The sequence below is a fragment of the Oncorhynchus kisutch genome, linkage group LG20 (assembly GCF_002021735.2).
Source record: "Oncorhynchus kisutch isolate 150728-3 linkage group LG20, Okis_V2, whole genome shotgun sequence".
Lineage (NCBI taxonomy): Eukaryota > Metazoa > Chordata > Actinopteri > Salmoniformes > Salmonidae > Oncorhynchus > Oncorhynchus kisutch.
In genome coordinates, this window is record NC_034193.2 from 25,914,500 (window position 1) to 25,937,683 (window position 23,184).

The 23,184-nt window shown below is 41.9% G+C and overlaps 1 protein-coding gene across 1 annotated transcript in view; it reads right to left on the minus strand.

Annotated features, from left to right (window-relative positions):
• Positions 1-20,522, minus strand: part of scn4aa (sodium channel, voltage-gated, type IV, alpha, a) — a 42,415-nt gene extending 21,893 nt beyond the window's left edge. The window contains exons 1-14 of the mRNA XM_031799496.1: positions 20,046-20,522; positions 17,751-17,869; positions 17,472-17,549; positions 17,143-17,271; positions 16,449-16,540; positions 15,405-15,677; positions 15,231-15,294; positions 14,782-14,923; positions 14,340-14,537; positions 6,564-6,749; positions 5,636-5,744; positions 2,191-2,429; positions 1,755-1,928; positions 1,213-1,569 (exon numbers count right to left, since the gene is read on the minus strand). Coding sequence (XP_031655356.1) covers positions 1,213-1,569; positions 1,755-1,928; positions 2,191-2,429; positions 5,636-5,744; positions 6,564-6,749; positions 14,340-14,537; positions 14,782-14,923; positions 15,231-15,294; positions 15,405-15,677; positions 16,449-16,540; positions 17,143-17,271; positions 17,472-17,549; positions 17,751-17,869; positions 20,046-20,300 — 2,415 coding nt within the window. The 5' untranslated portion in view covers positions 20,301-20,522. The remainder of the gene's footprint in view (positions 1-1,212; positions 1,570-1,754; positions 1,929-2,190; positions 2,430-5,635; positions 5,745-6,563; positions 6,750-14,339; positions 14,538-14,781; positions 14,924-15,230; positions 15,295-15,404; positions 15,678-16,448; positions 16,541-17,142; positions 17,272-17,471; positions 17,550-17,750; positions 17,870-20,045) is intronic.
• Positions 20,523-23,184: the final 2,662 nt, after the last annotated feature.

Here is a 23,184-nt window from a genome sequence, read left to right on the forward strand (position 1 = left end):
CCACGTTGAAAGTCACAGCTCTTCAGTAAGTCCATTCTACTGGTTGTCTATGGAGACTGCATGGCTGTGTGCTCTATTTCATACACCTGTCAGCAACGGGTGTGGCTGAATATAGCCGAATCCACTCATTTGAAGGGGTGCCCACATACTTTTGGCCATGTAGTGTGTCTGTTCTTGGTGTCCCTAGGGGGCCAAAAATAGACTCTCCATCAGCTGTGTGCACAATATCTCCTGGATTGACTGAGCATTACAATACTATAATCGTTAGGTCTGCAGAGATTTCGAATAACTGTTACGGAGATTTACAAGTTGACAGATGTTCACAGTTGGGGACCGCATGTGTTGTTGAGAGGCATTATCTAGGATCTCTAGAATGTTCACTATACTTAAAAGATTTGTGCCCTCACACTGAATATCTATTTATACTTCCATACAACCCTAATTAAAGGGATAGTCTTTACGTAACTAGATAAGACAGTGTCTGTCCTATATTTGAGAGATATAAGTAAGCTCTGGAAACAAAATACATGTATTACCCGTATACATGTGTAAATTCCCTATTCACTTCCATACATTTTTCAGTCTGGTACTAGGTTGCCTTCAGACGAGTCTTGTGAGGCTTGAGCGTCGTAGAGCAAAACAACTGATATGTACATATTTGAGAGCATCTCACCTTTCCATAGTGAGTCCTAACATAGTTTCTTGCCCAAACCATTTGTACTCTGTGGACGTTTCCATGAAAACCAATTTTTCGGGAACGTTTCCTGGTCTGACAAACACCACTGTAGCTCTGCCACCTTCCACCGCAGATGCGGGAGGCCGACATCGGCGGATACAGTGGGTTGAGACGCTGGTATCTCTAGCATAAACAGACTGATTTTGAAGGGGATTTCATTTATCACGCAAATTAGATTCCCACACGGGAGTGGGCATCGACTCTATGGTGAAACAGTGACGCCCGTTTGTGATATTACAAAGAAGTTAATGAAAACAACAAACTTTTTCTCCCTCTGACATTGCACATGCAATAGAAGAGCACAAAATGCATTGCAATTTTTTTGGACCATGTTCCCTGACCCTCCTGAGCTCGGTAACAAAAACGATAAGAATGTTGGCGGGATGTCCGTGGTGCTATTTCCCCACTACCGCAGCTTTAAGGATGAGGGTTAGGTTTAGGGATTAGGGGTACAGTTGGGTGTCTGCTGCACTCACCACCAGGTTTCCGATGACCATGACCATCATGAAGACCACCAGGCACATCCCAGCTCCGGCCACCTCCATACAGTCCCACATGGTCTCGATCCACTCCCCGCACAGGATGCGAAACACGATGAGGAATGAGTGGAAGAAGTCGTGCATGTGCCAACGTGGCAACTCGCAGTCGGTGGCAATCTTACACACGCATTCCTTGTAGCTCTTGCCAAAGAGCTGCATGCCCACCACGGCGAAGATGAAGACGATGATGGCCAGCACCAAGGTCAGGTTGCCCAGAGCGCCCACAGAGTTGCCAATAATCTTGATCAGCATGTTGAGCGTGGGCCACGACTTGGCTAGTTTGAAGACACGCAGCTGCCTCCAACACATAGTACATTAACAGACAGACAACACACAAATTGCATTTTTCATGGCTTGATGTGCTCTTGATGCAAGTTCCATTGTTGTACATTGTCCCTGTAAACTAAATGAGTACAATAAAGTTAATCTACGAATACTATTTCACAGACATGAATTGACTGGAAATCAGTGTGTCTTACCAAACGGAAAGACCTGAGAACGGACAGGCCTTGGACATTGGCTAGACCTAACTCCACCAGACTGAACGTGACAATGATACTGTCGAAAATGTTCCAGCCGACCTGGAAGTAGTAGTACGGATCCATGGCGCAAAGCTTGAAGACCATCTCTGCTGTGAAGATCCCAGTGAAAACCTAGAGGGGGATTCATATCAGAAATATAAACAAGTGGTCATTTGGATACATCATGTCAAATACCATAACTCGGATGTTAAGAAATTTTCTCATCAACACAAGAAAAGACTAAGTAATATCCGATTCAAGCGAACAACATGACACCTGAAATTATATGTCACACAGTTATAAGGAAGCGAGAGTAGCAATGCAAGTTTGAGCTAGCAATACAGATTTACACACCTAACATCTACCTCTAAACTATCCCTTTAAAAGTTGTTACCAGGTTCCCCACAGAGAGCATGTGGTCAAACTCTGGGCTCATGGGGTAGTGCTCCATGGCCATGAAGAGGGTGTTGAGCACGATGCAGATGGTGATGCCTAGGTCCACGAAGGGGTCCATCACAATAAAGAGCAACCACTTCTTCAACCATACCCAGGGCATGCAACAGTCCCACTTCAGGAAGATGTCGGCAAACTTGTACCAGCCGGGTGGACAAGGCTTCTGGGCGTCTTCAAGCTCTATTAGAAAGAGAGGGAAGGTTTAGATGACCAGTTCAATAATAATGTTTAATAGAAACATAATAACAAACATTTTTTATATGATTTGGAATTATGGCTGAAAACTCTACAATTCATCCCTCTTGCCATTGTTATGAAGTAAAAAAAAGACAACGAAACAAAGTTACCCAAGACTACTAAGACACCCCTAGAATATTGATCTGGCATTCGAGCAAAATGTCCTGCTCTAAAAAGTGACAGGAGTGGACATGATTGACAGAATTAGGGACATTTGTCATTCATTACCCTAGTTCAACGCTCTTTGATTTTAAGAACATGCATTGGTGACATTCATGTGTCGTTAAATGTGTACAAATATGGGCAATCTGTCTGTTCTAAACAAAAACAACAAGTAAATGAAATGCAACGGTGGGTAACACCAGAATTCATGCCCGTGGTGCCAGCCCGCCCTGGAAGGTTGAAATAGCTCAAGCTTAGCACCAAGAGGGCATGCAACTGTACATTAACAGGGCTCTCTCCCCCCTCACTCACATACACACACACAATGTGATTGGCTGCTCTGTGTGTGACAGACTTCAGACAATGCTACTGTAATGAGAGGTGGGGGGGGGGGGGGGGGGGGGGGGGTCAGAAGGCCATGTCTACAACCACCATGATAAGCTAGGCAATTACACTTCACATTAGAGCGAAGACTGCATCCACTCCCAACTAAGCCTAGTGTATTTCTAAACTTGCCTGAGGGACTTGACATGTCTCCTACTGTGAATGGTTATATTTGTCTCACAGGCAAGAAACAGACCAATGACACACAGTACATTTCATGACATGTATATACACACTGCTCAGAAAAATAAAGGGAACACTAAAATAACACATCCTAGATCTGAATGAATGAAATATTCTTATTAAATACTTTTTTCTTTATATAGTTGAATGTGCTGACAACAAAATCACACAAAAATTATCAATGGAAATCAAATTTATCAACCCATGGAGGTCTGGATTTGGAGTCACACTCAAAATTAAAGTGGAAAACCACACTACAGGCTGATCCAACTTGTAATGTCCTTAAAACAAGTCAAAATGAGGCTCAGTAGTGTGTGTGGACTCCACGTGCCTGTATGACCTCCCTACAACGCCTGGGCATGCTCCTGATGAGGTGGCGGATGGTCTCCTGAGGGATCTCCTCCCAGACCTGGACTAAAGCATCCGCCAACTCCTGGACAGTCTGTGGTGCAACGTGGCGTTGGTGGATGGAGCGAGACATGATGTCCCAGATGTGCTCAATTGGTTTCAGTTCTCGGGAACGGGCGGGCCAGTCCATAGCACATCTTGCAGGAACTGCTGACACACTCCAGCCACATGAGGTCTAGCATTGTCTTCCATTAGGAGGAACCCAGGGCCAACTGCACCAGCATATGGTCTCACAAGGGGTCTGAGGATCTCATCTCGGTACCTAATGGCAGTCAGGCTACCTCTGGTGAGCACATGGAGGGCTGTGCGGCCCCCCAAAGAAATGCCACCCCACACCATGACTGACCCACCGCCAAACCGGTCATGCTGGAGGATGTTGCAGGCAGCAGAACGTTCTCCACGGCGTCTCCAGACTCTGTCACGTGCTTAGTGTGAACCTGCTTTCATCTGTGAAGAGCACAGGGCACCAGTGGCGAATTTGCCAATGTTGGTGTTCTCTGGCAAATGCCAAACGTCCTGCACGGTGTTGGGCTATAAGCACAACCCCCACCTGTGGACGTCGGGCCCTCATACCACCCTCATGGAGTCTGTTTCTGACCGTTTGAGCAGACACATGCGCATTTGTGGCCTGCTGGAGGTAATTTTGCAGGGCTCTGGCAGTGCTCCTCCTGCTCCTCCTTGCACAAAGGCGGAGGTAGCGGTCCTGCTGCTGGGTTGTTGCCCTCCTACGGCCTCCTCCACATCTCCTGATGTACTGGCCTGTCTCCTGGTAGCGCCTCCATGCTCTGGACACTACGCTGACAGACACAGCAAACCTTCTTGCCACAGCTCGCATTGATGTGCCTTCCTGGATGAGCTGCACTACGTGAGCCACTTGTGTGGGTTGTAGACTCCGTCTCATGCTAACACTAGAGTGAAAGCACCACCAGCATTCAAAAGTGACCAAAACATCAGCCAGGAAGCATAGGAACTGAGAAGTGGTCTGTGGTCACCACCTGCAGAACCACTCCTTTATTGGGGGTGATTGCTAATTGCTTATAATTTCCACCTGTTGTCTATTCCATTTGCACAACAGCATGTGAAATTTATTGTCGATCAGTGTTGCTTCCTAAGTGGACAGTTTGATTTCACAGAAGTGTGATTGACTTGGAGTTACATTGTGTTGTTTAAGTGTTCCCTTTGAGCAGTGTATATATATATATATATATATGATAGTAGTTGTTGAAGTTGACAAAAAACTAATATTTGTATGCATTATGAATGGATCAATAGGGTCATTTTATTCTGAAAATTCACTGAACAAAAATATAAACGCAACATGTAAAGTGTTGATCCCATGTTCCATGAGCTGAAAGAAGATCCCAGAAATTCTCCATACACACAAAACGATTATTTCTGAAATTTTGTGCACAAATTTGTTCACATTCCTGTTAGTGAGCATTCGATCCTTTGTCAAAATAATTAATCCACCTGACAGGTGTGGCATATCAAGAAGCTGAGTAAACAGCACCTTGTGCTGGGGACAATAAAAGGCTGCACTAAAATGTGCAGTTTTGTCACACAACACAGTGCCACAGGTGTCTCAAGTTGAGGGAATGTGCAATTGTCATGATGACTGCAGAATATTCACCAGAGCTGTTGCTAGAGAATTACATTTTTATGTGTCAACCATAAGCCACCACCTCCAACTTCGTTTTAGAGAATTTGGCAGGACATACAACCGGCCTCACAACCGCAGACCACGTGTAACCATGCTAGCACAGGACCTCCACATCTTCACCTGCGGCATCCCCTGTATGTTGCGTTTATATTTTTGTTCAGAATACAGTTATCAATGCAGGGCTGCATTTTACTCTCTTCCGAAACAAATCCTGAATTAAAATGATATCATTGTCATTGTTGATGATATCACAATGGTAATACTATCATTCAAGAATCATCGTCATCATTATCAGCATTTTCACCATTGCTGTCGTCATAATCATGACCATCACTATGTGTCGCTCTCTTACCCTCCATGACGGTGGTGAGAACACTAACAGCACTCGCCGATCTGTTCTTCAGGCCTGGCTGCTCCAGATGGAACATGCTGTCCTCTTTGAGCTCGTCCTCTGGAACAGACTGGGGGGGAGGGTGAAGTCTCATCACTGGCCACTAAACATCTTACATGCTGTCTACACCGCGTGCACAAGCATTACAAAATAAATGTACACATATATGTTATTTAATCATTGCACCCACACCACTAGTGCGCGTTAGCGAGCGTCTGCGAAGCCGGGAGCTAAAATAGAACTTGGTTCTATTTGTGACGCTCAACGCGCTGCAAGTCCTGCCTCCCAAATCTCCTCGTTGGTTTTTAGGAGCATATACCCATGTGGGTGATTGAAAGATGAACTGAGGTCCACACTCCAGTCGGTTGTAGCAATGCACCTTAAATTTGGTTGCGAGGAAGGAGGAGAGATGACGAGAAAGGAATTCCATTGATCGTTTTATCTGTGGATTAATTGTCGAAGTAGAGGACCTTGTGCATTTCAGGTAAAATAACAACCCAATGTTTATATCCCAGGACAAATTAGTTAGCAACAGCAAGCAAGCTAGCTAAATTCGCCATAAATGTTTAACGTTTTTCGACCTGGCCCCAAATTAATATTATTGGTTCAGAGTTTGTTTTGATATTTAAAAATATAATTTGTCTTACCAGACCACATGACCACACATATACATACGGTCTAGTAAGCATGTTAGGTGTCACTGAACTCTTACGATAGAAGGGTTGTGTATACAAGACAACAAAGAACAACAGCCAAAACAACCTGCGTTTGATGTGAATTTGTAAAAGAATGAGACAAAACAAACTGCACTCCCACCACTGTGGACCCATTCTGACCTATAAACGTTGACCTGATAAGATAAACATTAGCAAGGAGACGTCACACTGACCTCCGACTCAGAGGACACTGGAACGATGGCCAGACGGGGCACGATTCTCCCATTACAGTCCTTGATAACATCATCTCCGAGGCTCTGCTCGTCATCCGCAGAGCCCCCGTATGACCCAGAGTGATGACTAAGCTCTTTCCGACTTGTCAGGGTCGCCTGACTTCCAGCAGCAGCATCAGCTTGCTCCTGTGAAACACAAATGATAAATCGATCAGAGTTAATTGTGTAAAGTAGGGCAGCCACTGGCCTACCGGACAGGCCGTGGTGAAAACATTTGCACACAAAAATGCAGTCAAAAAGTTTAACTGAATATGATTTAATTTACCTTGGATATTGCAGCCCATTTGTGTAGCCAGACAAAACAATACAATAGTGGCTGAATTTATCCTCAAGCAAAAAAACATTTCCTAATTGTTAGGCTATTTTAAGTGTCATTTTTATAAAACCTAAATGGTATATAGTTAAAGATAGGAGGCTAGACTGCATGATGAAACAATCCCTAGTAAGCTGGTGTTTTGAGGGTGGACTGTATTTCTGTCCAAGCTGGTAGAGTGAGGTGGGCTCATGTCATGCAGGTTCAGGTAGGCTATACAGGACAGTTGTATATTCAAAAAAAATCTATTGGTAGTTGATTAGGGGTGAACTTTGACCTTGCAGGATCCATAGAAATCTTGTTACGCCAGTGAGGGCTGCATGATATGGGCAAAAATTTGAATTGCTATACTTTTTTTCAAATTGCTACCAACTATTGCGATTTGACTTGGATAAGTAAACTATACATTGAGTATATATAGTTTACTTATCCAAATATTCCAAATATTAAGTTGCACCCCCTTTCGCCCTCAGACAAGCCTGAATTCGTTGGGGCATGGGCTCTACAAGGTGTCAAGCGTTCTGCAGGGATGCTGGCCCATGTTGACTCCAATGCTTCCCACAGTTGGCTGGATGTCTTTTGGGTGGTGAACCATTCTTAATACACACAGGAAACTGTTGACCATGAAAAACCCACCAGCGTTGCAGTTCGTGACACACTCAAACCGAAGCGCCTGGCACCTACTACCATACCCTGTTTAAAGGGACTTAAATCTGTTGTCTTGCCCATTCACCCTCTGAATGGCACACATACACAATCCATGTCTCAATTGTCTCGAGGCTTAAAAATCCTTATTTAACCTGTCTTCTCCCCTTCATCTACACTGGTTGAAGTGGATTCAATAAGTGACATCAATAAGGGATCCTAGCTTTCAACTAGATTTACCTGTCATGGAAAGAGCAGGTGTTCTAAATGTTTTGTATACTCAGTGTAGCTCAGAACATAGAAATATAATGATTTATGTTAAAACGCAAAGTGGAAAGCAGTATTGCTCTTGTTTGGAACAATCTCTTGACTGCATTTGACCTAACAGAAAAGCATGCAAACGTATAGTGAATATAAGTGAATCTAACAGCGAGGAGGAGGAATTGTGCTGCTTAAGTGACAGGGGGCGTGGCTTGGTGTGTGTGGGAACAAGCCGCAAGAGGAGAGAGGAAGAGAGAGACGAAAAAGAGTAAACTATTTAAAAAAAATATATTTACACGCTGCTGAGTGGTGTTTCAAAACATTCCGATATGGACATCTCTTGCAATATGGATATTGGGTAAACCGATTTGAATTCAGTCACTTTTCGACAGCACCCCTTTTGATTGGAACGAAAACTTCCATACATACTGTATTTGCCTATTGTAGAAGTGCTCAAGAGACAAAAGTGCTCAAAGTTTACCTATTTTGCTGACCTTTAAACACTGGAAAAGATAAACGGTTGAGATTGATACGATTTAAAAGCTTGAACAGGTTTGTTAAACTATTTAATTTCTTGAAAACTTTTTTTTGTACAAATTGTCATTTTACCAGAAAAAACAATAAACTCCTTTTTTTTTCATATTCACATACAGTATGTTGTAGCTTAGACCCTATTTTACCTCATCTGAGGTTTTGTGTTGTGCCCGCCATCGTTTGATACACATCATGCTCTTCATTACAGGTTGGGTGTCATGTTTTGGCTGACTTTCAAAATTTAACACAGAGATTGTGCAGAAAACGTTGACTTGAATGGGAATATCTGTTTAAAACTATACTGTTGAACTATTGAAATTATAGATATAGAAATAATAGAATAGATGTGACTATTTAAGTTGACATTCAACGGTGGGTGGACCGGCGGCCGTCTTTGTGGTAGTAATTAAAGATCCAATTTAAATTCTATGGTGTACCAGCTAAATTGCAGTGGTCTGACGGGATAGGTCCATTTCTATGAATTCTAGTTCTATGACTGAAATGACACAGTGTTGTGTTTCAACCAATGGAGGGCACAGCACAACACAAAAACCCCAGCGTGAGTTTACATGTTTTTTGATAATTGATGTTAAAAAGGTTCAAATCTGTAATATTTTTTATTAAAACACTTTTATTTAAAACATTTTATACAATAGTCTGATAACTCTGCAAGCTTTTAAATGATATCAAACTACTTAAGTAAAAATAGTGTAAAGTACTACTTAAGTAGGTTTTGGGGGTATCTGTACATTTATATTTTTGACTACTTTTACTTCCGCTACATTCCTTAAGAAAATAATGTACTTTTTACTCCATTCCTTATCCTTGACACCCAAAAGTACTCGTTATATTTTGAATGCTTAGCATGACAGGAAATTAGTCCAATTCACGCAAGTAATAAACCGAACGTCCCTGGTCATCCCTACTGCCTCTGACCTGGCAGACTCACTAAACACACATGCTTCGTTTGTAAATTATGTCTGAATGTTGGGGTGTCCTCATGGCTTTCCGTAAATAAAAATAAATAAAAAATGGTTCCATCTGGTTTGCTTAATATAAGGAATTTGAAATGGAATATACTTTTACTTTTGATACTTAAGTACAGTGGGGCAAAAAATGATTTAGTCAGCCACCAATTGTGCAAGTTCTCCCACTTAAAAAGATGAGAGGCCTGTAATTTTCATCATAGATACACTTCAACTATGACAGACAAAATGAGAAAAAAAATCCAGAAAATCACATTGTAGGATTTTTAATGAATTTATTTGCAAATTATGGTGGAAAATAAGTATTTGGTCACCTACAAACAAGCATGATTTCTGGCTCTCACAGACCTGTAACTTCTTCTTTAAGAGGATATGGAGACGCTAACGTCTCAACTGGCCAATTGCCTGGGGAAATGCAGAGCGCCAGATTCAAATAAAATTCTATAAAATTCAAACTTTCACTAAATCACACATGTAAGATACTCAATTAAAGCTACACTCGTTGTGAATCCAGCCAACATGTCAGATTTAAAAAAATGCTTTTCGGCGAAAGCATGAGCAAATATATCTTGGCAAAGACAACTGAGGGAACGGTCAGAGGAAAAAAAATAAAATAAATCTGAACAGTTATTCCTCTGGGTTTTGCCTGCTACATAACTTCTGTTATAGTCACAGACATGATTGAAACAGTTTTAGAAACTTCAGAGTATTTTCTATCCACACCTACTAATCATATGCATATAATATATTCCTGGCATGAGTAGCAGGAAGTTGAAATTATGCACGCTATTTATCCAAAAGTGAAAATGCTGCCCCCTATCCCTCTGTCCTCCACTCGTTACCTGTATTAATGGCATATGTTTGAACTTGTTATCAGTATAAAATACACCTGTCCACAACCTCAAACAGTCACACTCCAAACTCCACTATGGCCAAGACCAAAGAGCTGTCAAAGGACACCAGAAACAAAATTGTAGACCGGCACCAGGCTGTGAAGACTGAATCTGCAATAGGTAAGCAGCTTGGTTTGAAGAAATCAACTGTGGGAGCAATTATTAGGAAATGGAAGACATACAAGACCACTGATAATCTCCCTCGATCTGGGGCTCCACGCAAGATCTCACCCGTGGGGTCAAAATGATCACAAGAACGGTGAGCAAAAATCCCAGAACCACATGGGGGGACCTAGTGAATGACCTGCAGAGAGCTGGGACCAAAGTAACAAAGCCTACCATCAGTAGCACACTACGCCACCAGGGACTCAAATCATGCAGTGCCAGACGTGTCCCCCTGCTTAAGCCAGTACATGTCCAGGCCCGTCTGAAGTTTGCTAGAGAGCATTTGGATGATCCAGAAGAAGATTGGGAGAATGTCATATGGTCAGATGAAACCAAAATAGAACCTTTTGGTAAAAACTCAACTCGTCGTGTTTGGAGGACAAAGAATACTGAGTTGCATCCAAAGAACACCATACCTACTGTGAAGTATGGGGGTGGAAACATCATGCTTTGGGGCTGTTTGTCTGCAAAGGGACCAGGACGACTGATCCGTGTAAAGGAAAGAATTAATGGGGCCATGTATCGTGGGATTTTGAGTGAAAACCTCCTTCCATCAGGGCATTGAAGATGAAACGTGGCTGGGTCTTTCAGCATGACAATGATCCCAAACACACCGTCCGGGCAACGAAGGAGTGGCTTCGTAAGAAGCATTTCAAGGTCCTGGAGTGGCCTAGCCAGTCTCCAGATCTCAACCCCATAGAAAATCTTTGGAGGGAGTTGAAAGTCCGTGTTGCCCAGCAACAGCCCCAAAACATCACTGCTCTAGAGGAGATCTGCATGGAGGAATGGGCCAAAATACCAGCAACAGTGTGTGAAAACCTTGTGAAGACTTACAGAAAACGTTTGACCTCTGTCATTGCCAACAAAGGGTATATAACAAGTATTGAGATAAACTTTTGTTATTGAACAAATACTTATTTTCCACCATAATTTGCAAATAAATTCATAAAAAATCCTACAATGTGATTTTCTGGATTTATTTTCTCATTTTGTCTGTCATAGTTGAAGTGTACCTATGATGAAAAGTACAGGCCTCTCTCATCTTTTTAAGTGGGAGAACTTGCACAATTGGTGGCTGACTAAATACTTTTTTTGCCCCACTTTATATTTTAAACCAAATACTTTTAGACTTTTACTCAAGTAGAAATTTACTGGGTGACTTTTACTTGAGTCATTTTCTATTAAGGTATCTTTACTTTTACTCAAGTATGACAGTCGGGTACTTTTTCCACCACTGATCTTTTCCAATGCTAAATACATGGATGTCTCATGGTATGGTGGTGTATACAAAATGGGTCAACTTTGAGCACCTCTATCTCCTAAATGTTTTGGCATTCAGGTCTTTCAGGCATTCTACTTCTTCCCTGGGTAAACACGTATGGAAAGTGTTGTTTAAATTAGTGATTCTGTCAAAAAGTTATTGAATTCAAATTGATTTACACTATTGCACATGTAAATATTGCGATTTTGATGTGAATTTGATTAAATGTGCAACCCAAGTGATGTAAAGGATAATACTTTGGGTTTAGTGGGCCAGCATCCCTGACACAAAGAGAAAGAGAAAGTAAGTCCAAGCTATCCCATTTGGTAGCCATTCAATATACCATCAGTCGATTGCCCCAACCTAATGATATGTACATTATTCCATATATACTGAGAGGCTTCAAAAATTGTATTTACATAGTGTTCAGTTTGATGACATAATTTCTCATATCTTTTAAAATTATTATTAAACTTTTACTTTGACAGGGAAGTCATACTGGGACGAGGGTCTCTTTTTCAGATGAGCCCCGCGTAAAATACATTAAACATATATACAATACACAAAATTACACAACAAATTAAGAAAAAAAAAAGACATTTATCAACAGAGGTCTCTGATAATTTCTCTGAACTGACCAAGGGGAACCAGAACATCTAATTTCAGAGATCTCTATGAGTTGTTCCCCAATAAAGGGCACAAAAAAAACTAAAAGCATCTTTACCCAACTCTGTGGAGACTGAAGGGACCTCCAGTGTTATCTAAGCCTGTGACCGGGTTTGTTCATTTGTAAGTCCACATTTAATTAATAATGATAGATACATAGGACGTTTCTGTATGAGTGCTTTGTAAGTAAACAGAAGAGAATTCTGCTCTCTCCTTACATAGAAAGAGGCCCAACACACTTTTGATACAAAACACAATGGTGAGTTCTATAACCATCACCAGTAATAAACCTAAGGGCACAATGAAAAATAGCATCTAGTGGTTTAAGTGTAGATGCTGCTGCATGCAAATAGATAATGTCCCTATAATCTAAAATAGACAAAAGTGGCCTGGACGATTTCCTTCCTATTAAAAAAAGTCAGGCATGCTTTCTTTCTGTAAAAGAAACGAGCCTTGAGCTTTAACTTCTTCACCAGCTCAGTGACATGTTTTTTTTTAAATTCGTTTTTCAATCAAGCTAGATACCAAGATATTTGTAGGAATGAATTTGCTCAATTTGTGTACCGTTCAAACTAGTCATTACAAATTAATTTAAATCTGGGTTATGGGGGCTAGAAAAAAAGCATGCATTTAGTTTTTTTGCATTTAGCACTAACTTTAGATCCAATAGTGACCTCTGCAGTGCTAGAACATCTGATTTTAAATTTGAAAAGGCTTGGCCAACCGATGGAACACAACACTATCGGCATACAAATAAAAATATGTTTTTTTACAGCATTACCAATGTTATTTATTTAGATTGTAAACAGTAGTGAGCCGAGTATCAAACCTTGAGGCACCCCTTTATGCAACTCAAGGAACTCAGATTTGACCCAATCAACCTTGATGGTCTGAGTTCTGTCATTGAAATAATTAAGAAACCATCGGCTAGCATTATTATCCAACCCTTTCAAGGGCAACTTATTCAACAGAATAGCATGGTCTACAGTATCAAAAGCTTTTGACAAGTCTACAAACATTGCAGCACAATTCTTTCTATCATCTTTGGCATTTGCAATATAATTAAAACAAGCATGGCAGATGTAGTGGTACTATGGTTAGGTCTGAATCCAGATTCATTAACCTTAAGAATACCATTTACCAATAGAAAATACCATAGATTTTTCTTGACCAATGATTCTAGGATTTTAGCAAGACAAGGGAGCCTGGAAATGGGTTGATAATTATCAAGATCACTACTACCACCACCTGTAACGGCCCATTTCCTCCTCTTCTTCTGAAGAGGAGGTGTAGCAGGGATCGGACCAAAACGCAGCGTGGTAAGTGTCCATATCGTTTATTATAAAACATAAACTGAACACTAAGAACTACAAAACAATAAATGTGAACATGAACGAAAACCAAACCGAAACAGTCCCGTGTGGTGACAAACAGACATGGAAACAAACCAACAGTGAAACCCAGGCTACCTAAGTATGATTCTCAATCAGAGATAACTAACGACACCTGCCTCTGATTGAGAACCATACTAGGCCAAGACAGAAACCTAAACATAGGAACACAAAACAGACTGCCCACCCCAACTCACGCCCTGACCATACTAAATAAAGACAAAAAAAAGGAAAATAAAGGTCAGAACGTGACACCACCCTTTGTGTCCATAGCTAATAAGGCAGCAATAACTTTTGTTTCTGTGAATTGCCAAAAAGGAAAACTCCTTCAACTACCATTTCCCAAGTCATGTGAGGTTGACTGATCATCCATCGAGGCAACTGGAGGCTCTATGTGGGAAGAACAGTCAACTAACTCACCAAGACCATTATGACCGCCATTATGACCAAATCTTAACTTTTTCAATAAAGACGCAGGAGTCTAAAACTACTTTATTTTCCAGAATTTAGAGGGATCACTAACAGAGTCTGCCATAGCTCTAAGATAGTAGTGTGATTTGGCCTGTTTTGTCATGAGGATATGCAGTAGCTGTCACCTGACCTGGGCTTGGATCCTGTATTGCTCCAGAAGCCTCTGAAACTCCTCCTCCTTATCCTGCGCCTCTTTCAGAGTGGCCTCGTTCTGCTCGTCGTAGGCCATGGCAACCACGGCCAGGATGAGGTTGATGAGGTAGAAGGAACCCAGGAAGATGACCAGCACAAAGAAGATCATGTACGTCTTCCCCGCTGCTCGAAGTGTCTGCATACGAAGAGGCATGCAAAGACAAGTTTGGAGGATGACACAAAATGGTAAGTCAACATGCAGTTTGTAGTAAACACCATCAAATTCCTTTTAGGCACACTCCCTGCAGTCCCTTTCGAGGAATGGAGAGCGCTCACATTTTTGCAGGACAAAGTCCAGGAAAAGTCAAACTTAAGGCTTAAATTTGTACCTATGAAACAATTTATCATTCTATACTATATTATATATTGTAAGTACCAACCAGTTGGAACAGGTTCTCCCAGTAGTCCTGCGTCATGAGTCTGAAGAGGGACAAGAAGGCCCAGCCGAAGGAGTCGTAGCTGGTGTAGCCGTAGTTGGGGTTTCTCCCAGCCTTTATGCACGTGAATCCTTCTGGGCACTTCCTATCAACATTGGTGGGTAGCGGGTGAAGAATCAGTTTGCACACAGCCGGCCACCCCTGCCTGACCCCACAATCCTCAACATCTAGAATGCTGCTTGTCAGAGACAAGAGCATAACTTATATCTGATAGTTGTATTGTGTGTATAGCTTACATAACATTTGACTACTTTTCCAATAGTGTTCTGTTTGCCCACAGTGGTGTGCATCCTTCCATCAAAACCCTGATATTGCTTTACTAAATGTAAGAAATACATTCATAACTCATCTTTGTATCATTGTGCCATTTGTGTTATCACAAAGTAACATACCCAGCATCAGAGCTGTTTCCGCAGAGAAGAGCATCCAGACTACCTTCCAAATAGTAGTGGTTCTCTATAGCCGAAAGACAGAGAAAATCAAACACAAACTAAAAGTACTGTTCATACCGTCACATCAGCCTGAAGTAGAGGAACAGATGACTTGTCTCAGTGGTTCAAACGCACCTATATTGCTGATGTACTCCTTGAAATCGACAGGAACAGTGGAATTTGATGTTTCGCCGAAACCCATGGTGCCGTCAAGCGACGAGGTGAAGTTGTAATCGTCGAACACCGTTGAGTTGAGGATGGGCCATCGGACACACTTGTTGCGCAAATTTCCCATGAAGAGTTGCAGGCCGATGAGCGCAAACACGGCCAGGGCGAACACAGTGAGGATCATCACGTCTACCATTTTCTTTACAGACTGGACCAGGGCGCCCACGATGGTTTTTAATCCTGGTCAAATGGATGCATGTCAGTGACACATCTGCAGGCCGAGATAAACCAGATCGTGCATAGTGGCTCTGATGGCTTACTGGTTTCAGCATGGTGCTGTCAACACCAAGGTTATGGGTTTGTTTCCTGAATTGGCCACACATACTATATATTTGACTGTGTAAACAGTAAGTTGCTTTGGATACTATTACTATTTTTATCTGACATCAGTGTCAATAGTTCAATAAGTCTGAACGTGTGCATACAAACCAGGTCAATTAATTGAAGACATATCAAGAAAACATTTTGATATTGACATCAGTTTGGCGAGTCTCAACAAGAGCTGCAGATGAAACAACCTGGACTCGGGTAGAGGTAACATGGTAAATACAAATCTGCTAAACGTATGATATATTACGAATTCCAATTTGCTGTGGCTAATGTTAGTTAGGTGGGAAACGGTTGGGAGTTAGGTTAAAGGGTTAAGGTTAGGATTACGATTAGCTAACGTGCTAAGTAGTTGCAAAGTAGCAAAACATTTGTGTAGTTCCAAGTTACTACTTAGCTAAAATGCTAAATTTGAAACGTGATGAGATTCGAACACGCAACCTTTGGGGTTGCTAGAAGTTCACGTTATACGCCTACCCATCCACCTCGACCAACCACCCTACTTTCGTTTTTTCCTTCAGTGACCTTCTGTTTTATGTAACCATTCCGAAAGCAACATATCATACTAATTAAGATAGTACATGTAAATCTGGGACAATGAGACCAGGCTGGATGAAAACATACCAGGAATCACAGTGATTGTTTTAAGGGCTCGGAGTACACGGAACGTCCTAAGGGCTGACACGTTGCCTAGATCAACAAACTCTGTGACGTACCTGTGGAGAGACACACAGTACAAGCAATATATTAACATTATTTAATTGTGGACTGACTGACAGTGGACAACAGTGGACCTGTCACTGAAGAACGTCTTGTGTGTTAAAAAACGTTACAAAATAGTACACACAAAAATCAGACATGGTGTTCGCTGCGGTATATGATATCTTTTTTTTTTTATAGAGTCTATTTTTATATTGGTCCACTTCTTGGGCCAAATGGACGCACTGCTTGAGAGGGTGGCCAAAACCATTTATCCATCTCGCAACAAGACGTGTTGTATATCACAAACTGTTAGATTATTATTTAATTCTTTTAGCATTATTATTGGGTCTGTTTTAAAAAGTTTTAAATTTGTCTTTCTAAGATTTAATCATAAATGTATTTAAATGTTTTTGGCAAAAATGCACAGAATGTATTTCTTAAATATGTGACCAGGGGGTCATTGCAAAAATAAGAATTTATCAATTTACTTACTTGGATAAATAAAGGCTGGATGTATAAAATGTGTTATAAAACATTTACTAACCATTTCAGTTTGCTAACAATTATATCATTTGTGAAAGAGGGTTGAGAGCCAGTCGGGTGTTTAGGTACTCACGCCATGCTGATCACCATGAAATCCAGCCAATTCCATGGATCTCGAAGGAATGTAAAAGGGCCGACAACAAAGCCTCTTGACAACACTTTGCATGAGGCCTCAAAGGTATAAATACCAGTAAAAACATACCTGCAATGAGAAAACAGTATCTTTCCAATGCACTACTTCTGCAATTCTCTCTCTGTGAGCTACATTGTAATTCAGAGATAATTATTTGTTTACATGACTTAAGACACTTTGAACCATTAGAGATCGTGGTAAAACAGTGACACGTGCAATAGCCCTTTCAGGAATCAATTCTGAAATTCAGCACAGGTTGGTATACTTACTCAACAGTTTTACTCCATGACGGTGGGTCGCTCATCGTCATAAAAAAGCAGTTCGACAGAATGGTAATCATGATGAACATGCTAAATAACTTAATATAGAGTCAAGGCAAACCGGCGGGAACACTGATTGTACTGCAAAAGACAATAGTAACATCAAAGGTCGCTAAACCCTGATGGGGTACAGCTTTATATACAGTACACAACAATATAAGACCATCCTTCTTACAATCACCCCTTCCCTACACAGGGCAGCTAGAGTCCAAACATTAAAAAGGATATGAATGTATGAGAATTTTAATGGCTCCTCTTCTAAGATGATTGAAGGGGCTTAGAATGTAGCAAGCTGATTCAGCATTGAACCTGAAGATTGTGTTTCCTTTGGTGATCACGATAAAGGTCTGGAAAAACACAACATGAAAAGACATTACCGCACTGCTAAGTGAAGGACTAAAGTAACAAATTGTAAATAATAACGATTAAACTCTGCACAAAGCTTACATGGTGGTAAAGGATATTACATGCACTCCGGATAACTTATGGAATCATATTTGTCAAGTCATCCACCCTGTCATATTGCAGTGACACTCCAGCAAGCTAATCCAGGCTAGCATCCTAGTTCGCTAATCCCATTTAGCCCCCAATTCATTCTATCACAGATAAAGGAAAACCACACTGTAGGTTTCACCCAAAATTTTAAAGGACAGGCTTGGTTTAGTGGCAATATCCAATGACATTGTCCCTGAAAGAACAGTGTGTGTGGGGTGTGTCTCTTTGAACGCATGAGGTTAACACCTCAGAAGCAGCATTAATGATTGAGAACCTTGTGAATCTCGTGAACCCGTAGTGTGGTTTTCCTTTATTGGCAAGTGATCAAATTGGGGTCTTAGTGTGCAACACATGTACAGTCGTGGCCAAAGGTTTTGAGAATGACACAACTATTAATTTTCACAAAGTCTGCTGCCTCAGTTTGTATGATGGCAATTTACTCCAGAAAGTTATGAAGAGTGATCAGATGAATTGCAAATCATTTGTCATGCAAAGGAACTGAATCCCCAAAATAAAAATACCACTGCCTTTCAGCCCTGCCACAAAAGGGCCAGCTGACATCATGTCAGTGATTCTCTCGTTAACACAGGTGTGAGTGTTGACGAGGACAAGGCTGGAGATCACTCTGTCATGCTGATTGAGTTCGAATAACAGACTGGAAGATTCAAAAGGAGGGTGGTGCTTGGTATCATTGTTCTTCCTCTGTCAATCATGGTTACCTGCAAGGAAACACACACCGTCATCATTGCTTTGCACAAAAAGGGCTTCACAGGCAAGGATTGCACCTAAATCAACCATTTATTGTATCGTCAAGAACTTCAAAGAGAGCGGTTCAATTGTTGTGAAGAAGGCTTCAGGGCGCCCAAGAAAGTCCAGCAAGTGCCAGGACCGTCTCCTAAAATTGATTCAGCTGCGGGATCGGGGCACCACCAGTACAGAGCTTGCTTAGGAATAGCAGCAGGCAGGTGTGAGTGCATCTGCACGCACAGTGAGATTAAGACTTTTGGAGGATGGACTGGTGTCAAGAAGGGCAGCAAAGGAGCCACTTCTCTCCAGGCAAAACATCAGGGACAGACTGATATTCTGCAAAAGGTACAGGGATTGGACTGCTGAGGACTGGGGTAAAGTCATTTTCTCTGATGAATCCCTTTTCCGATTGTTTGGGGCATCCGGAAAAAAGCTTGTCCGGAGAAGACAAGGTGAGTGCTACCATCAGTCCTGTGTTATGCCAACAGTAAAGCATCCTGAGACCATTCATGTGTGGGGTTGCTTCTCAGCCAAGGGAGTGGGCTCACTCACAATTTTGCCTAAGAACACAACCATGAACAAAGAATGGTACCAGCACATCCTCCAAGAGCAACTTCTCCCAAACATCCAAGAACAGTTTGGTGACAAACAATACCTTTTCCAGCATGATGAAGCACCTTGCCATAAGGCAAAAGTGATAACTAAGTGGCTCGGGGAACAAAACTTCGATATTTTGGGTCCATGGCCAGGAAACTCCCCAGACCTTAATCCCATTGAGAATTTGTGGTCAATCCTCAAGAGGCGGGTGGACAAACAAAAACTCACAAATTCTGTTAAACTCTAAGTATTGATTATGCAAGAATGGGCTACCATCAGTCAGGATGTGGCCCAGAAGTTAATTGACAGCATGCCAGGGCGGATTGCAGAGGTCTTGAAAAAGAAGGGTCAACACTGCAAATATTGACTCTTTGCATCAACTTCATGTAATTGTCAATAAAAGCTTCGGACACTTATGAAATGCTTGTAATTATACTTCAGTATTCCATAGTAACATCTGACAATATCTAAAGACACTAATATTTGTGTCATTCTCAATTTTTGGCCACGACTATGTTAAGTCAGCTGTCATGACATGTCTAAATATAGTATCTTCGGGATAAGTCTGCTTTGCTTGAGTCATGACTGTGTAAAAAAAAAAAAAAAAAGTACTAAAACAAAAATATGTTTATTTATTACAGTCCAGTGAAATTGCTAGGTGAGCTTGAGGTGTCCTGGACTGACCTTCTGTGCTTTGTAGAAGGGGTCTATGTCCTCCAGTGGTGTGTTAAGCATCTCCGTTGGGGCGTCTCCAAAGATCATGGGCAGACTCTTGCCGGCTTCCAGGTCTTTGCTGGGCTCCGATGGCCCTTCACCTACGTACCCCTCTACTTCCGCGGCTATTCTCTTTTCCTCCATGAGCCTCTCGATCTCTGCCAGGGATTCCGGGGTGAAGCGGCGGAACGCATCAGCGCCTGTGGGAGGGAGCAGGGGTGCCATCTTCGCATTGCGAAGAGATACCACCACACCAGAATCGCTCTAGTCTAGAGTGAGCTACAGAAAGAGAAAGAGCGAGGGTGAGAGTCATCCACAGAATTAAATAGAACACATCTCTATGGAGTCATAGCCATAGCTGGTTCTCTCTAGAGCAGTGTTCTTCAATCATGGTCCCGAGGACCCACAAGGTATGTATGCTTTTGTTCCTGCCCAGTGCTAACACACCTGATTTTAACTAAATTAGGTGATTAGTTGAATCAGGTGTGTAATTACTGGGCTGGAACAAAACACTGTGGGTCGCCAGGAGTTGAACAACACTGTCCTGGAGTGAGAAGAGAAACAGAGGGAGGACTTTTACAGGAGCAAACCATGCAATAAGGGTATTTTTAGAGAAGGAGAGACAGTGAAAAGAGATACTTTCACACAAGGGTCTCTATATAGTGAGCCAGGATAAGAGGGAGAGACAAGATTGCAACACTCTGGTGTTTCTAGTCAAACCTGGGTTCATACACTATTTGAAATCATTTCAATAATTTGAGCGTTTGCTTCAGCCAGCCAGGAGTGCCAGGGGGGCAGGGAAGGGGTTGGAACTTTTGGAACTTTTCCACCGGCTCTATTAGTTCCATTCCAACAGGCACGCTCAATCGAGCACAGTGAAAGTATTTGAAATGATTTCAAGTAGTATTCTGAACCTAGTTCAGTTTCTAGTGCACACTAGATATCCAGTCATTCACACTAGCAAAGTGTGGTGTATCGAACATTGGTTGTCTGCATGCCATAAAACGACAAAGGCTGCTGAACTAAATCCTAGGTATTAGCTCAAAAATGTAACAAATTGTAAAATCTCAGGCACGATTCCTCATCACACGATCGTGGTTCACCAACCCTCCTATGTTACACTTCACCACCTTTGACCTCCTCCTCTACTGAACAACCCCAGCAGCTGACAGGTATTAAGTGACCAAATCCAGGTCATCCCAACAATGCCACTGACCAGTTATTGAACCTGTGTCTGCGTGCCACACCACTGCATTAGCCGATTGAGCTAAAGCCTAGGAATTAGCTTGGGGAGTAAACGGTAGACTTCAGGCAAGGACATACCATCTCATTAGATTATGCTAGGGTAGACAAACAGTGTGTGTATCAGCATGCCAGCCTTCTGTGAGAAAAACCACTTCCGTCTTTGTTACACTTCACCCCCCCCCATTTGACCTCCTCCTTCTCTCCGTAACAACCCAAGGAGCTGACAGACATCAGCTGACCAAATCCCGGTCACCCCACCAATGCCACTGATCAGCTATTGAACCTGGGTCGTCTGTGTGACACGACTGTATTAGCTGCAGGGCTTAAGCCTATAGGCATAAGCTCAGGGAGTTAATGCAAGACTAGATCTTAGGCAAATTTACTCATAACATGAGCATGTTTCACTGAACCACTTCCGTTACACTAGTATCGAACACATTAACTTCTCTTTGCTACCTTAAAACATGACATTGATGCCATTGCTATATTTGTGTAGATGTCACACAGTCTGGACATATATCTTATGCATACTCTCAAAGTAGCAATTATTTTCAGTATACCTTTGATTAACAGTACACAACCAGAACATCAGATCTGCGTAATGGGTAGGCCCATCCACATTTGGGATGAAATCGTTGCTTGGGATACATGGTGCCAAGTCCTTTACCATTGGCATCGATACTTTTTGCAGTTGAGAAACAAAATACAAAGATTAATTACGCACTTACTTGTAAGTATCATGCTTATCTGTGTATATGTGCAGGGACATATGTGTGTATAAGTGTGTGCCCGTGTGTGAAAGAGTGCATGCAGTGCTTGACTTGGACTGAAATAGGTGCTGGTACTCATTTTGTGTGCCGATACTGTTTATATTTAGGTGCAGGAACCCCACAATACTTTTGAGCTAATATTCTATAAGAGGTGCAGGAACTCAAGCAGTAAAAAAAAATGTGAGGTGCCGGTACTCAGCTCCGGTGAGCTCCTGCCCAAATCAAGCACTGAGCATATGTGGTATATTTGTCTGCGACTTGGTAACGATCCCAGGCTTGAATGCCTTGATCTAGATCCAGTCCCCATAAAAATGGTTTACTGATCACATGAGCATGTTTCACTGAACCACCTCTGTTACACTGTTTTATTAAACACATTAACTTCTCTTTGGTACCTTAAAACATGACACTGAGGCCATTGCTGTACTTATGTAGATGTCCCACAGTCTGGACATATATCTTATGCATACTCTCACAGTAGCAATTCTTTTCAGTATACCTTTCATTAACAGCACACAACCAGAACATCAAATCTGAAATGTTGCCTAATGGGTAGGCCCATCCACATTTGGGATTAAATCATTGCTTGGGATCCATGGTGCCAAGTCCTTTACCATTGGCGTTGATACTCTTTGTAGTTGAGAAACCAAATACAAAGATTAGTTACATACTTACACACTTGTAAGTATCATGATTGAAAAGGGTTCTTTGGCTGTCCCCATAGGATAACCTTTTTTGGTTCCAGGTAGAAGTATGTTGGGTTTCATGTAGAACCCTGTTGTAAGGATTTTACATGGAACCCAGAGAGTTCTACCTGGAACCAAAAAGGGTTCTTCAAAGGGTTCTCCTGTGCGGACAGCCAAAGAACCCTTTTAGGCTCTATATAGCACTTTTTTCTAATTGTGTGTGTGTCTGCGAGTTGGTAACGATCCCAGGCTTCATTTCCTTGATCTAGATCCAGTCTCAATGTAACCCCCACCCCCTCATATTACTTATTAACTTAGCAGACGGCCAGTATCCAGGCCAATTGGCATTGCTTACATGCTAGCACAACATCGTGTTCAGCAGGCCAGTCTGCTTTTCTCTGGAGAAGC